The sequence below is a fragment of the Mus caroli genome, chromosome 4 (assembly GCF_900094665.2).
Source record: "Mus caroli chromosome 4, CAROLI_EIJ_v1.1, whole genome shotgun sequence".
In the NCBI taxonomy this organism is placed as follows: Eukaryota; Metazoa; Chordata; class Mammalia; order Rodentia; family Muridae; genus Mus; species Mus caroli.
Window position 1 is genome coordinate 144,225,386 of NC_034573.1, and position 15,762 is coordinate 144,241,147.

Genomic DNA, 15,762 nt, shown 5'->3' on the forward strand with positions numbered 1-15,762 from the left:
CCATCCACCCATCTATCCATATCCACCCATCTATCCATCCATATCCATCCATCCATCCACCCATCCATCCATCCATCCATCCACCCATCCACCTCCATCCATCCACCTCCATCCATCCATCCATCCATCCATCCATATCCATCCATCCACCCATCCATCCATATCCATCCATCCACCCATCCATCCATCCATATCCATCCACTGATCAATCCACCTATCCTATCCATCGAACCACCTATCCACCCATCCATCCACCCACCCATACATTCATCCATCAATCACCCATCATCCATCTATCCATCCATCTATCTACGACCCATTCACCCATCTACCTATTCATCCATCCATCCATCTATCCATCCATCTACCTATTCACCCATCCATCTATCCTTCCATTCACTTACCATTTATCCTCCCATCCACCCACCTACCCATCCATATATACATCCATCTCAACCTGTCCTTCCACCCACCCACCCATCCATCCATCTACCCATCCACCTATCCAGTCACCCATCCACCCACCCACCCACCCACCCACCCATCCATCCATCCATCCATCTACCCATCCACCTATCCATCCATCCATTCACCCACTCACTCATCCATCCATCCACCCATCCACTTCTCCACTGCCCTGCCCATCCCATCCCTTCACCCACCATCTATTCATTCACCCCCTGCCATCATTCACTCCCCCACCCACTTATTCACTGGTACAGTAGCCTTCCTCTGTCTATATCTAAGGTTGGTGTAGGCACCAAGAGCTCTGCACGGAGGACCCTCTTCCAGAGCAGAGGATGCCATGAGTCAGGAGGTCCTTTCTGTCTTGAGGCCCAATCACCTGCAAGCACTTCTAAGCTGTTGATTAGAGTCTAGATACCGTCTTGTGTCCAACAGTGTATTGGTGTAACACTTGGGGAAGGATGGTGACTTGGTGGGTTGGGGTGGGAGGTGGGAGGCTCATGTGACCCATCACTGAAGTCTGATGGAAGAGGAAAAGCCAAAGGTGAGGCCAGTGGCTGGAGTGAGTGCGGAGGTAGCTGGATATACAAGGTGGGGGAAAGGACGCAGAAGGCAAAGAGTGTTGGGAGGTCAAAGGGCAGCTCCAGGTGTCATGCATGTTCAAGGTCAATTTCATTAGCCCAGGCCACTCAATACAGGGTCTTTTAAATAAGCAACATTATTTATGTTGCTTGTGCATGTCTATGAGTGTGCACATGCTGTGGTATATGTGTGGAGGTTAAAGGAAAACTTGAGGTAGTCAACTCTTTTCCTGATATCCTGTGGCTCCTTGGGGATCAAGCACCTTTACCTCTGAGCTTTCTCAGCAGCCCTGAACAAGTGCTCTTAAGAGGCCACCCTGGATAGCTGCTGGAAGGCAGACCTACAACCTTGGTTTTGCATCAAAAGCATTTACTGCTTGGCACTACTGCCCCAAAACAGCCAGACTTGCTTTGGAAGAAAAGAAAGAGAGAATGGGTAACTTGCCTGGGGCAAGGAGGAGCCAAGAGCCAGGGAGAAAACCAGAGCCCCTGGGCAGAGATGGATGGTGGCTGTTGTGACTGTTCACCAAAGATGTGAGCTAGCCCCTACCTTACAAGGTGCAGAATGAATGGGAGCAGGACCATGGAGCATGCCTTGCGGACTTGGGACAGCTGCACTTAGACCTTTGGCACTTACCTTCTCAGGTTAGTTTATCCCAAGGCTTCTCCACCAGGACAGAATCAAGTTGGGGATCAGACGGTGGAAGAGGCAGACTACAGGGGGATATCCGTGGGCCTCCATAAGAGAGGCATTCTGGGTGAGGCCAGAGAGCCCCCTGCTCCCCAGTAGCCCTAGGGTTTTTGCTCTACCCATTCATCTGCTGGGGCAGCTCCAGGCCTAGCTGGGTGAAATACAAATGGAGTGAGCGCACCCAGGGTGTGTGCCCGAGTGGAAAGGATGACTTTGCATAGTGCTCAGACCCACTAAGTCTAAGCTTGAGGGGGTCACAGCCCTCCTATCCTTCCCTTAATGAAGCTTGCAGGCACCAAGGCTTAGAAAAACACACAGATTTATTGCATATCAATCTCGTGTATAAATTCATTGTAGCATCGGAAAGATTACATTTGGTATCCAGTCAGTCCTATTCTACAGCATTGACCTCAAAACCAGGCCCTCCTGGCTTTTACCTCACAGAAACCTCTACACAAGTACATTTGTCTTTGCCATAAGCCTCAGAATGAGATCTGCAAAAAAAAAAAAAAAAAATCACATTTGACTATTCTCAAGCCGCGTCTTCTCGATTCACGATTCTCTCACGGCGGTTTCCATAGTCACCAGGAACTGTGGTCCATTTTTTTTTTCTTTTTATCTTTTTCTTGTGGGCGTTTTGGGACTCCTGGCCCTGACTTAGACCTAATCACATATTCAATAAGTGCATCTACGGGATTTTCCTCATCATAAGAATTTCACAAACAGACACAATAATGACCGCTAAACACGAGCCATGCACAGCTTTACCAACACAACAGCAATTTACAGGGAAGGGGGCAGGGCAGACACCAGCCCCCTCCTTAATGGTTTTTTTAATTTTCTTTTTTAACGTTATATGGAAACCAGACATTTACATTTGATTCCTTTCTCAACACTATATAGTTCTAAAAGGAAAAGAAAAAAAAACCCAACAACAACAAAAACAGAAACAGAAACGAACTGAATCCAATCTGAATGTAACAATGGTAACTCTCATACAGGGTGGAGATTCTCGCGGGTGTCAGGGATATATATATATATTTATATTTATATTTATATACTATTGGTTCAAAGTACACACATACAGCACACATGCACACACATACAGCAAACACACATGCACACACACACACACACACCACGCACCACCACACGCACAGGCTTTAAGTTACGTATTCTGACACCAGGGCCCCCCTTCCCCCACACTGAAGAGAGTAGCTGCGCTGTGGGAGAAACTGAGGAACCCCCCAGCTCCCCCAGTTGCAAGGGGATCAATCGCACATCTAAAGACTCAACCTTTCCCCTCCTAGAAGTGAGGATGTGAATTGGTGACAGACAGACAATGGCTGGAATGGTGGGGGAAATGACCTTGTCTGGGGAGAATTCAAGAATGTCTTGTCACAGTATCGCTCAGGGATAGGGACAGTCTTCATGGCTTTCGATACCCGGCTGATCTCCGTGGACAGGGGTGTCCCAGTGTCTACCCGCAGGAGGGAGCGGTGTCTGTCTCAGGCCTCTCCACCCTCCTGTCCCAATAACAGCTCGGAGGCCTTTTCTTCCCTACCTCGAACGGCACAGTGAACAGCTCAGTAGGCCTCAGTCACTTGGGCAGGGACAGGGACCACGATCCAGTGCTTTGAGCTTCGAGTCTAAAACACGTGATATGTATTTAAGCAAGTGCTTCGCAGACACTCACTGTGGAGGCAGATGAGGGAGAGGAAGCCAAGAGCTCTGGGTCTGGACCCTGGGAGTCAGAGGAGTCAGGTCAGTCTGGGTCTGGGTAGATCACTTGCTCTCCTCGGCCTTGGAGAGCAGGGCCCCAAAGGCTTGGCCATGCCATGCTCTCCCATTACTGAGGCTTACACCCTGGGTTTGCACAGGGATGTACGGGGTCTTACTCATGCAGGATCTACCTTCCTGCAGGACAGTGAAGCCCTGCATTTCCTACCTGATCATCCTAGGTGTGGCAGCAATGACAGGGCCTAAGTGTGGCCTTGCCTGGGGCTGGAGGGAATGCAAGCTAGGTGGCCTCCCGATGAATTTCTATTTGGGGAGGCAAGTGCAAACAATGGAAAGTATCATCGGGAAACAATCCTGGCTGAACCTCTGCCCTGCCGCTCTATACTGCGCAGCAACAGGCAAGAGAGCCAAGTTAATGGGCTGGTTCTCCAGTGGCCAAGACCTTTGAACTCACACCTGGTCCAGCTCCCTGACCCTGAGAGGGTCTCCTGTACCTGATCTGATGCTTGCTTGAGCCATCTGGGCACTGTTAAGACTGCAGAGATGCCAGGTGGGCAGAGCTCACTGGTTGAGGGCAATGCAGAGTAGAGGCAGAATGTCTGGAACTCAGTGCAGAAAATCAAGTGCTGTCTTTGTCGGGGGTGGCAAGCAAGGACGGAGTCTTTTAAATTCCAAGTGCTGGGCCCAAGGGGATGACTGTCCAGGATAACCTGAGTTTGGAATCATCACTTTGTGGGGGCAAAGCATTTAACTCAGCACAGATGAGACTCTTGGGTTAGAGGTGGACAGGGGTTGTGCGTGCCAGAGGATGAGAAGGGAGCCTTTAGCTGCTCTGCTGCTGTCAAAAAGGTCCACAGAGGATCCCCATTCAGATAGACTCCCCGTACCGGAGAGAGAAAGTCACACCGCAGAAAAAAAAAGCACACACCTTGCTCTTTCTGAGAAGAAAGCATATAATTTGGGGTTTACAAAAGTGGGGCATGTATATCTGAGGTTGAACTTACACAGGACTAGCTCCCACCTAGAGGAAACTGGGATTCTCAAGCCAAGGCCCGGCCCGCCATGGAGATGATGTCACGAACCCATGAGAAGCATGAGCAGTTAGACCTACAAATCCTTACCACTGGACCATGGCAAGTTCCTCTGCAGAGTGTCCCTGCTGCCTCAGGCCGTCCAGTGTGCACACGAGAGTGTGCTTCTGAGCACGACACAGGACTGACTGTTCCGTGCTATGTCACTGAGATTCACCGCAACCTGCAGGGGAATGGTGCCTTCTGGGATATCCCCATCGCGGATCCCAGCATAGCCTGGACCACTCAGCATCAGCAAAGATGATGGTCTTTGTCTCAGAACGGCCTTAGCAAACATAAAAGATCTGTGCTTGGATGTTTAAGTTGCTCCCAGAGGGAACCACTGACAGGCCCACGGCATGACACGCGTGCTCCGAGTTTGCTGACGCCGACACAATCACAATCTCTTGTAGTTTTAAATGACAACCCAGGCGGTCTCTGTTCCCTCTTATCTTGTTGGGATATGCCTTTTCCCCCCTCCTTCCAAACAATAAAATAAATAGAATACTTGTCTTAAAATGTAACTGAAACTCAAATTTAACAAAATCATATGATTGTCTGGTAAGTGGGCAGTGGTGACCGTGGAACTCCTGGAGGGAGGGACACAGGGGTATTTGGCACATTAACAACCGCCCCGCTCCCTGGGTACCGATCACACAGCTCACAACCTCATCACACGGTTTGGTCCTTCACTACATACTTATATTAACATCATTTCTTCAGAATAAGTTGTCCAATGCCAAAAATACTGTTAAGGAAGAAATAAAATAAGGAAAGAAATGAATTAGAAAAAAATTACAAGTTATATACAGATTAAGGTAAATTCCATCAGGAAAAGAAATTATTTGAAATTGGCCCCTATGGGATAATTTAAAGCCCATCCAAGCAGAGAAGTAGACACATTCCGACCGTCCCAAAGGAGTGAGGCATCCGGTCTTGGGGTCTGTACTGTCTCTGTTCTTTGCTGTGGCAGGTCCCCTGGATCTTCCTCCTGTCCCCGTCCTATTCTCACCAGGAACCCACACAAAGAGCAGAAGTGGCGACTGCGTGATTGATCTGGAGTCTTAGGCACAGGTAGTGCTTGGTGTCCTGGAGTGGAGGAGCAGGTGGGCAGGCATCCCACACTCAGTGGCCATGGGGAGGGCATCAGACTGCCAGGGTTGGGGAGGGTAGAAGGCTGGAGGCCTCCACATGGCCCAGAGCCCTGCCTTCAGAAGAGCAGCAGTCAAGGCCAGTGCTGTAGCTGCTGAAGAGGAAGACCCTTAGGTGTCCAGCATGGAAGACCTGAGCCACTGGCTCCCGACTTCCCCATACAATTGGGGGGTCTTGGGTGGGACCCGTGGATTCCTCTGCAGAGCACACAGGGCAAGGCGACCTCTCTCTCCTGGCCTCCCTCCGCAAACCTGCAGCCAGGCACCGCGTCCATGAATTCTTGTGTAGTCAGCATCTGACTTAGCAGAGTGGCTCCATGCCCCTTATCCTGTGTCGGGCACACTTCACCTTGGCTTATACAAACAGGTCAGAGATAGAAAAAAATTCTCCATTATCTACATTATAAAGGGCACACCCGAGCCGTGCTCGATGTCCTGGCAGGTGTGGGTTTGCCAATAAGCTGAAATTCCAAAGCGATGCAAAATTACTTTAAAAAAAAACATTTTGCAAGTCTTTTTTTTTTTGATTTTTAAAAAATACTGTCTATTTCTTTTTTAAAACCCACATGCTTAAATAGACTCTATAGTCAATAAGATTACCAAAAGGGTTAATCATGTGATTCTTGTTATAAAAATCATTGACGAGGTCTCTCTCCATAGCACTTGCCCACGTCTTTCCGATTTCCTCTTTCATACCATGCAGTTGCCTGGATGTGGCCAACTGGCTCCTGCTGGGATAGAGACCCCACCCTTGCCCACGAGTTTTCTGATCCATGGCTCCTGTGAGCAGCTCCTGGGTGGCCGTGCACCGCACCCACTGCAGATCGTGTCCTTGAGGCCAGTTCTGAGAGGTGATGAAGGCCAGCGGCTACTCGAGGGACCTTCAGGTTCTGAGATTCATTGGAGAAGCTGGACTTTGAGCCACGGCGGCTGGGGTTGGAAGCAGAGTCGAGGCAAAGTGGAGGTGTTGGGGGCGGGGGTGCTGCTCCCTGGCCCCTTCTCCATCTCCCGCAGCTGGTACCCTGGCTTTGGACTCCGACCCTGGGGCCTCCAGGACCTCAGAGGTGGTTGATGGGGTTAAAGGCTCCGGACTCTGACGAGGGTCCTGTGATGTTCAACCAAGCATCCAGTGAGCTCTGGGAGGGGGCGTGGAGAGGAGTGTCTTCAGAGAGGGACAGCATCATTGCATATGCCTGGGGGACACAGCACACACAGGACAGGTGAGGGGCATCCCAGATAGGTAGGCCTGAGCCTTGCCTCCCCAGCTGTACCCAACCTGTCCAGCTCCGCCCCTGCCCTTCCCTCCCTCACCCCACCCAGTCCAGATAGAGAAAGGGAAGCAAAGGCATTAGAGAGGCTCAGACTCCTCTGGCTTGGGAGAGGGAGACAGGAGTATATGAGAGGAGAGGGGACCTTTCCTGCCCACAGTGACACCAGGACACACAGTAGTCCCTCCAGAGGCCTCTGTGCCCGCGGGGATCTCTTGCCTTCTTGGGATGCTCCCTTGCAATTGCATCTCCACCTCCGCCCGACCCTTGGTTTCTCTGCCTACCGACTGGCAAAAGCTGATGAACAGATGCCTGCTACGGGACATCCTGGGGATTGGCAGGAGTTATTCCTGATTCTGTGCTAGTGAGACTGCCATCGTCTAGTGGGACTCTGAATGACTGTGGTGGGCTGCTGTTTGGAGCGGAGTGGGAAGTGTCTCTGAGCTGTTGCAATTTTAAGGTAATCTGTTGTGTTTGCTAGTTTGGGACAATCATGGGGCATCCTCATGCCTCAAACTCAGGACAGGAGGTGCCAGGGCTGAGGGTTGTGTGCAGCATAGTATGTGAGTTACAGGTGGGCACTGGGGGTGCCCAGTATGGATCCCCGATACCTCTGAGCAAACACTAGACAGAATTAGTTAGAGACGAAGACAGACACGCAGACGAATTGGGGTGAAAATATTTAGGTGGTGCTGGGAAGGCTGGAATGAGAGCCAAGCCCCTTTTGATGTCCCAACAATGGGGTCTAGAGTCCTGTAGTCACTGTTCCTGAGATGTGAACACAGCGAGTGCCCAGAACAAGCCTGCACACACCCTCAAGGACCCTGTGTTAGCTCCAGCTTAGAAGCCAGGGCCACCCGATGGAGACTTTTCCTAAAACAGCAGGGTAGTCACCCATCCTGGCTCAGACCAGAGATGAGGAGACCCAGAAGCTGGAGAAGGGAACAGAACCCGAGAGAGATGCTCCTGACTGGGGATGGCATAGGAAGACCAGGAAAACAGTCCTCACTCATAATATGAGAGCTATCTCATGTTAATCCGTCTTCCAAGCCCCATCTGCTCTCCACCAGGCTGCTGGAGGCTCACAGCTATGGGCTGTCTCTTCAGACAATGAAGTGGGCATGGGGGCTGTGGATTGGAATGTCCTCCAGCCATGGGAGAGCTACAGCCAGAGTTCTCAGGTATCCTATGGTGAGGAGGCATGGCAGCTGCCTGCTGTCTAAGCCAAGTGGGAATGGGAGGAGGGACGAGGGCTCTGCTGGGTACCTACCTGGTTCTTAGCCTGCCTGTACAGGGTTTGTTTTAAAACCTCAGAATCTAAGGTGGAATTAAGCACATCTTTAACTTCAAATGCTTCCTCAGCTGCTCTGCGGAGATCCAGCCCCTTCCCAAAGGTCGGCGTCGGCTCCAAAGCTAACAGGCCGCCTCCTCGCTCCTCAACACACCTGCACCAAGGACCAGGGAGAGGGGCCTGGGGTCAGCTCTTTGGCCACTGGTGGCATCTCTCTGGTGCTTCATGGCTGGTCCCGTGCCTGCATGCATGCCACGGGTCTCCACGAGCCACATGCACAAGGAGACAGACACACTGACACACAGACACCTAGATGGGAAGCCACACAGATGTAGGAGAGCGGACAGGCAGCGAGCAGGAAGGATGAGTGGGCGCACACGTCACAGGCAGCAGGCAAGCTGAGCTTAGGGATGAAGGGTTCAGAAGGAGACTTTCATTTCAGGAAGCTCTGGGCAGCTTTGAAAGGGTCCTGGCTGCCCTACCCACCCCCAGGAACAAGGTGCTGGGGAAAAAAATGCTGGCTCCAGAGGGCCAGCCCAAGGCATCTCAAATGCTGGGAGTGTTAATCATTGCTGAAAGTAACTGGTAAACAGTTAGGACATAAGAAGTATCTCTGGCCTGGCCAACTTCTAAAATCATGGGTGCTGGGCTACAACCCCGCCAGAGGCTGGACCCTGCTGCCCCAAGTGGATGTGGACAGCTGCACAGCAGAGCCAGGCTCCCGAGTCAGGGTCAGCAGAGTACACCCTTCTCTTCCTTTTCCCCACTCGAAGCTTCTGGACACCCTACAGGGAGCAGAGACCCAGGGTCCTGAACTCTGGCTAGCATCACCCTAAGCCTAGTGCCACAAGTGCCAAAGCCTTGTGGTAGTAGCACCTTCTGGGCAGAGGTGAGACCAGGCTGGAGGAGATGGCTCCTGAATGGTCACCCTGTACTCAGGTTCTCCCTCCCAGCCCATCCCCTGGCACTTGGCCACGCCCACCTCCGGGTATGGTCAAAGCCCATGGTCAGGCTGGGTGGTTCCTCATCTTCTTCATCTTCATAGACTCCTTGGGGCTCAGGTGTGGGGGACACAGTGTCCTCCTGTGACTTCCCGGCTAAGCTGTCATCATCCTCTTCCTCCAGCTCCTCCTCTTCCTCCTCCTCTACATCCTCCGGCTTTGCACTGGCTGAGCCTGGACACGGTGGGTTGCTGTCCAGGTCTTGGATCTCAGGCCTGTAATGACAGGTGAAGAAATTGGCCGTGTTCAGGGGGCCTTCCTTCTCACTAAAGGTGGCTATCCCCGTTTGCCTTCCCGGCCCTCCAAAAGGTGCTGGCATCCGTGGTTACTAAAATGAGGTTACGGGTCCAAAGGCAACTGTCCACTCCCTCAGTCCCTGAGGAGTGAGAGACAGAGAGATGGGATTCAGGATAGGGTCCCTGAGGAGTGGATACCATGCCACTTGGATGCTACACACACGTGCCCTTAGGATACTGGTGTGAGAGAATGTCCAGATCCCATCCTGCCCGGGACTCTGTGATACCCATCTGTGATACCCATCTGTGATACCTATCTGTGATACCCATCTGTGCTTGCACCACCCAAGGGGATAATGATTTAAGGTTGCAGAACGTGGGGAGTGAGGGCTGGGTTTAGGTTGCTGCTGTTGTTGCTTACAGGACACATGGTCAGGGAGGGCTGGCATCAGGGAATGTTGGTCAGGCCTTGCAGCCCAGGCTCTAACTCAAGAGCCCCTAGGGTCTCTGGAGCCTCCGCAGATCTCTGACATTTTCTTAATGTCTTTGAGTCTCTCTCAGACCTTGGTCCTTTGTCCTCAGGGTGTGTGTGTCTTTCCCCCTTTCCCTCTCTCTTTCCTTCTCCCTTCCCCCTTCTTCCTCCCTTCCCCCTCTTTTTCTCTCTCTTACACATACACACACACACACACACAGTGTCTATGAGTGTAATCATATGTGTATACACTGAGGTCAAAGGTCAACCACCCATGTCCTCCTTGGTCACTATCCACCATGAGGGTCACTCACTGGCCTGGGCTCACTTATTTAGCTACTGGGTGGCCAGCAAGCCCCAGGGGTATCTGACCTGCACTGGGCATGTGGTGTATGTGCTCATTCATTTATTCACTCATTCATTTTTTAAAAATAGGATTTCTTTGTGTAGCCTTGGCTGTCCTGGAACTCACTCTGTAGACCAGACTGGCCTCGAACTCAGAAATCCACCTGCCTCTGCCTCCCAAGTGCTGGGATTAAAGGCGTGCACCACCACTGCCCGCTGCTTATTCTTTTTTTTTAAAGGTATATTTATTTATTTTATGTATATGAGTTCACTGTTGCTCTCTTCAGACACACCAGAAGAGGGCATCAGATCCCATTTCAGATGGTTGTGAGCCACCATGTGGTTGCTGGAAATTGAACTCAGGACCTCTGGAAGAGCAGCTAGTGTTCTTATCCATTGAACTATCTCTTCAGCTCCCACCCCGTTAAACACACACACACACACACACACACACACCCCGATTTTGAGGCTTGAACTCAGATCCCTAGGCTTGCAAAACAAATGCTCTACCAACTGAGCCATGTGTTCAAGCCTCTGGGTGAGATTTTTTTTTAAAAGACTTTATCTTTTTCTGTTTGTTTGTAGATGTGTGGATGCCCACAGATCCCGAAAGAGGGTGTTGGATCGGATGGAGCTGGAGTTACAGGTGACTGTGAGCTGCCTGGTATGAGTTTGGGAAAGCAGACTCTAGTCCTCTGCAAGATCAGCTGGATTCCTAATCATTAGTTTCCTATCGAGGCTCTGGGAAAGACTTCTGTGCATTGGTTCCTTACTAACGAGACTGAGCAGCCAAATCTAGTTCCTTCAAGGAACACCACTAGTTTGGTTCCTGTTCAAGTCAATGACCATAACTTGTGCGCCAGGAACCATGGCCATCTTGCCAGGGTCCACACCAGCAATGGACACAGCAAAAGGCCACCAGTTCTTGAATCCCATGTCTAGAGCTCCTAGTTCTTTCCAGCCTTCATTTCTACTCAGCTCTGGGGGGCCTGACTGGGCAGTGCCTGTGGTCTTGGGGGAGAGAGGAGTCCGGTCATTTTCACTGAAGGTGGCATTTTAGTGGACTGACTTGCACAGTGGTGTCATTCTGTTGCAGTTGCAGGCTGACTCCACCCATGACGCTACCTCCCGCCAGGCTTCCCGGACAGGCAGAATCTTGACAGGTCTTGAGGCTTCCTATGTCCCTGGCTTCTAGTGTTGGGGGCCAGCCAAGCCTATGTTAAGTTCATCTCCTGGCACCGAAGGCTCTAGGCTAGGTGGTGGGTCTGGATCCTGTCACCCTGCAGTGGCAGTGGAAGAGAATTCAGTCCCCACAGATCCAAGGACAGGAAGAGCCCTGGATGTCACATTCACCGGATGGCTGGGGTGGTAAAGCTACCCCTGCTGGCTGGTCTTGGGTGGGACTAGAGGAATCCTGCTGTTTGGAAGCAGATTTTATGCTTTCTTTTCTTGCCTGCTCACTCTCTGCTATATGCTGCCCAGCAGGGACCCTAGAGGATTGGTGTCAGCTTCAAGTAGGAGGGCAGCTTCTCTGGTGGAGGCAGGAATGCTGCCTTAGAGGCAGCTATGCTTAGCATGCTGACTGACATGGCTCACAGCAGCAGCAGGAAGGGGCAGTCCCAGGGTCAGAGAAGCAAAAGGCTGAGAGATCAAGATACACCACAGCTGGGGGTTCTGAGGGAAGATCTGGTGTCTCCCACAGTCCTTGGTCCTTTACCTGTATCTATCTCCTCGTGTGTGTGTGTGTGTGTGTTGCATGTGAAATATCACCACCAAAATCCAGTAGGACTTTGCTGTAGCTCTGACACTTCTAGGGGGACCCTGCCCCAGGTCACCATCTGAGGGATGGGGTTAGATTTCACATGTGGTCCTTGAGAAAACAGTTCATCACACAGATAATCCTTTGGGTTGGCCTGGCAGGCACTGGGTTCTCACTGATCACTAAAGGGAGGACTCAACAGAGAAAGACCCAGAGAATGTGGGTACCAGCCCTAGCTGAGTCTGCTGTCCTTCCCACTAGACTGCCAAGTCGTGGCAACCTCACACACACTTGCTCTTACAACTGTGGTGGCAACTGTGGGGGAACCTCCCTTTGGTTCCTCAGCTCTCAGGACAAAGCTGGCTGGACCTTGGAGACATCACTTCAACAAAATGGGCTGGGCTTGGGAGGGGTCCAACTCTCTTGGTCCAACTATGCTCTTATCATTAATGTTGAATGTGAGGGAGGAGATGGTGGGGAGCTCTGTCAGAGCACCCATGATGCGGTTAGGGTTGCAAGGATGGGGAGCAGCTTTTCCTCTTCCTTCCACAAACGTCCCCTGTTCTGCTGGACATGTGTGCTGGGGTCCTCTGGCCTGCCACTATGGCTCAGAATGGAGGGGCAGTCTTGCAGTCTTCTGGGTGCCCAGGGCCCTGGGAACCCATGTATACTTGGGTCCTGTCCATCCCAGTGAGGATGAATCTTCATGGTTCTTTAAGTGGTTCTGCTTTGGGGTCTGAGGAAGCTACATTTTGAGCTTGTCTCAACAACAGGGGCATGCTCTCTAGGGGTCATGCTTCTCTAAGGGGTCAGGGAAGGCCTGCTGTAGAGGTACCTTCTAACACACAGCTTCCTCTGACAGGGAGGGCATCAAGCTGTTGAACAAGTGGGTGGCTCTCAGACACTGCATCTTGAAGGACAGGGCTGGTTCCATTCAGAGCACTGTGCCTAAGGCCAGGATGAGGGTACGCCAGGGCATTTGGTGGGCTGCAGCCTGGGCCCTCATGTGTAATCAGGGACTGCCAGCAAGACCAAAGATTTGTGAGCAGAAAAAGAGTATAAGACATCATTACTAATGGTGTGGACTGGTCTGGTCTTCACAGTTTCCCCAAAGCACCAGAGATAAGGGAGGTGCAGCCTGCCTTGGAGGTACAGACAAGTGCCTGAAGGAACACATCTCTGGAGAACCCTCCCTCACTTCTTCAAAGTGGATGGGAGCAAGCTAGACTCTGGTGGCACAGAGCTGTGGCCCATGATGGCTCATGCAATAAGGGATGGGTCCTGGCTCCAGGCTCTGGGCCAGTTTTGAGTCAGCAAGTCATGCCACCCTTTTTGTTTGTTTGTTTGTTTTTTGTTTGTTTGTTTTTTGTTTTTTGAGACAGGGTTTCTCTGTGTAGCTCTGGCTGTCCAGGAATTCAATCTATAGACCAAGCTGCCTTGAACTCAGAAATCGCCTGCCTCTGCCTCCCAACTGCTGGGATTAAAGGCGTGCGCCGGCAAGTCATGCCACTTCTATGAGCCCCTGGTTCTCCTCTTCAAAACTGGAGACCCTTTTTGAAATTTCTTAGGGTTTAGAGAACTTCTATACCTCAATGACGTCTCTGATCAGTTTCATTTCCTGGGATATGGAGGTGTCCATGCCGAAGGGAGAGTCCCCACGTAAAGGAGACACTGACATTTGGATGTGAGGTGTCAGAGAACACCTCTGTAGCCTGGCTGAATTCCCCCTCTGTCTCTATGTCTCTGTCTGTCTCTGTCTCCCTCTCCCTCTTAGTGGAAAAGTGGTTGCAGGTGTGCACATGGAGAGGTTGGTGGGGAGGACTCTGCTTGTTTTGGGACCTCCTTCATATGGGACCTAGTATCATCCAGGGGTGGAGATTCATGCATCCTGGACAATACCATTGGAGGAGCTGAGTCTAGACCTACCTGGGTTGGCTTATTTTTCTTACCGTTTGTCCATTCGAGTGGACGCCTGGTTCATCTCGCTGTTGGCGATGAAGTTTCGGATCTCGGAGAAGTAGGAATCTTCCTTCTCATCTAAAAGTGCATGGTTGTCCGACTCGGAGGTGGGGGAGGAGGCGCTGGTGCCCAGGTGGTTCGTGAGCACCCCGGAGTGCTGGCTCACTGTGGATGGGCTGAGTGTCAGGGGCATTCTTGGGGGCATCCAGCCCTCACTCAGTGCCAATGTGCACTTGGGGTGATCTCAGGGAACTGTTTCTTGGAAAGTTGTTTGAGGGGTGATGTTGCCCTTGCTTGCCAGGCCTCTTCCCTCGCCCCTCCTCCGCCACGCCCCTCTCCCACCACGCCCTCCTCCGCCACGCCCAACACCCCACCAACCTGGTGCGCCCTCGTGTTCGTGCTTCTTCAGGTGCCGGTCTAGGTTGGTCTGCTGCCCGAAGCAGCGGTTGCACAGATGGCACTTGAACGGCTTCTCTTTGTTGTGGATGTTCCTCACGTGCCGCTGGAGGTTGGAGGAGATGCTGAATGACCGGTCACAGTACTTGCACCTGGAAAACAGGTGCGCCTTGCCTCAGAGGAGAGATCAAGTGCGGTGGGAGCTGTGTCCACTGTGGAGTCCCCGAGGCCACCTGACTACCCAGCTGGAGAGTTCAGACATGTCCTAGGATTCTGTTCTTAGAGACATCTAGGCCAGGTTTTAACTATCCCTGAGCTCTATATTGGAGGGAGTAAGATGCTGAGATAGTGCGAGGTGACATTCTTTATTCAGCCTCAAGAGGGCAGCCTTGAGCCACCGAAAGATGCAGAAAGCTGTTCTGGCTGGTTACTCTGAGATGGGAAAGCAGCCTTCTGCTGACTGAAGACCCTGAACCAGTCCCATTTCACTTGGGGACTCATGGTGGCTATCTAATGCTCTTAGTAACCCTGAAGGTCAGGTGGGGGGGGGGATTTTGGGACTGTGGCTTCCATGCTGAGGCCAGCTAGTAGCCATATTGAATCCTTTAAGCTACTAAGGGCTCCTGTGTGCTCAGAGTATTGCCTGCCACGCCCCCACAAGGTTGACCAAGCACTTGGGAAACCATTTTACCAGAGAACATGGTGCAGTTAGAAGCTGTGGTCAGTGAGAGACGTCTGCTGTGTGGCTGCCCTCCAGGCGTGGCCTCGGTGGCCCTAACAGCAGAGAACAGAGGCCTGCTCTCTCCCAGTTTTATAACAGGGCCCAAGCAATACCCACAATAAAGAAACCAAGCCCGAAACAAAGAACAGTGCGTGATTTAAGAAGGGACCTTCCAGGCTCCGCAGCACACGTGAGGCGCCCTGGAAAGGAGCGAGCTGTGCATTGTGGGAGTCTGAGCTGACAGGGCTTCCCTGAGGGCTGTACACACAGCCGGACCCTGCAGCAGGGATTCTGACTCCGTGGTGTATTTTTTTCTGCATCCATGTGCATACATGCAGTGTGTGTTTAGTATAAGTGCATGTGTGTGCTCAGGTATATGAGCACACATATGCAAAACAGTCAGCTTATCTGGATCTCGGAGGCACACACACGGCACTTGAAAACCGTGTTTGTGCGAGTAATATACTTTCATATTTGGGAAATAAGCCCTGCTAGGTGACAACACAATACACAAGATTTCCAGCGCCAGTGCTGTGAGACAGGCTGCCTTCCTCTCTGGAGCCAGAGCCTGCTATGTCAGCTTCAGTGAGGGCAAAGATGGGGGGGGCTTTTTAAA

At 51.7% G+C, this 15,762-nt stretch overlaps 1 protein-coding gene across 7 annotated transcripts in view; it reads right to left on the reverse strand.

Moving 5' to 3' along the window:
- Positions 1-3,010: 3,010 nt before the first annotated feature.
- The window catches only part of Prdm16 (PR/SET domain 16), a 319,454-nt gene continuing 306,702 nt past the window's right edge, over positions 3,011-15,762 (reverse strand). For 6 of the 7 annotated variants that reach the window (XM_029476240.1, XM_029476238.1, XM_029476237.1 and 3 more), the window contains exons 13-17: positions 14,408-14,577; positions 14,020-14,194; positions 9,240-9,473; positions 8,237-8,411; positions 3,011-6,891 (exon numbers count right to left, since the gene is read on the reverse strand). In XM_029476240.1, coding sequence (XP_029332100.1) covers positions 6,757-6,891; positions 8,237-8,411; positions 9,240-9,473; positions 14,020-14,194; positions 14,408-14,577 — 889 coding nt within the window. In that variant the 3' untranslated portion in view covers positions 3,011-6,756. The remainder of the gene's footprint in view (positions 6,892-8,236; positions 8,412-9,239; positions 9,474-14,019; positions 14,195-14,407; positions 14,578-15,762) is intronic. The other variant, XM_029476241.1, reaches the window with a different exon arrangement.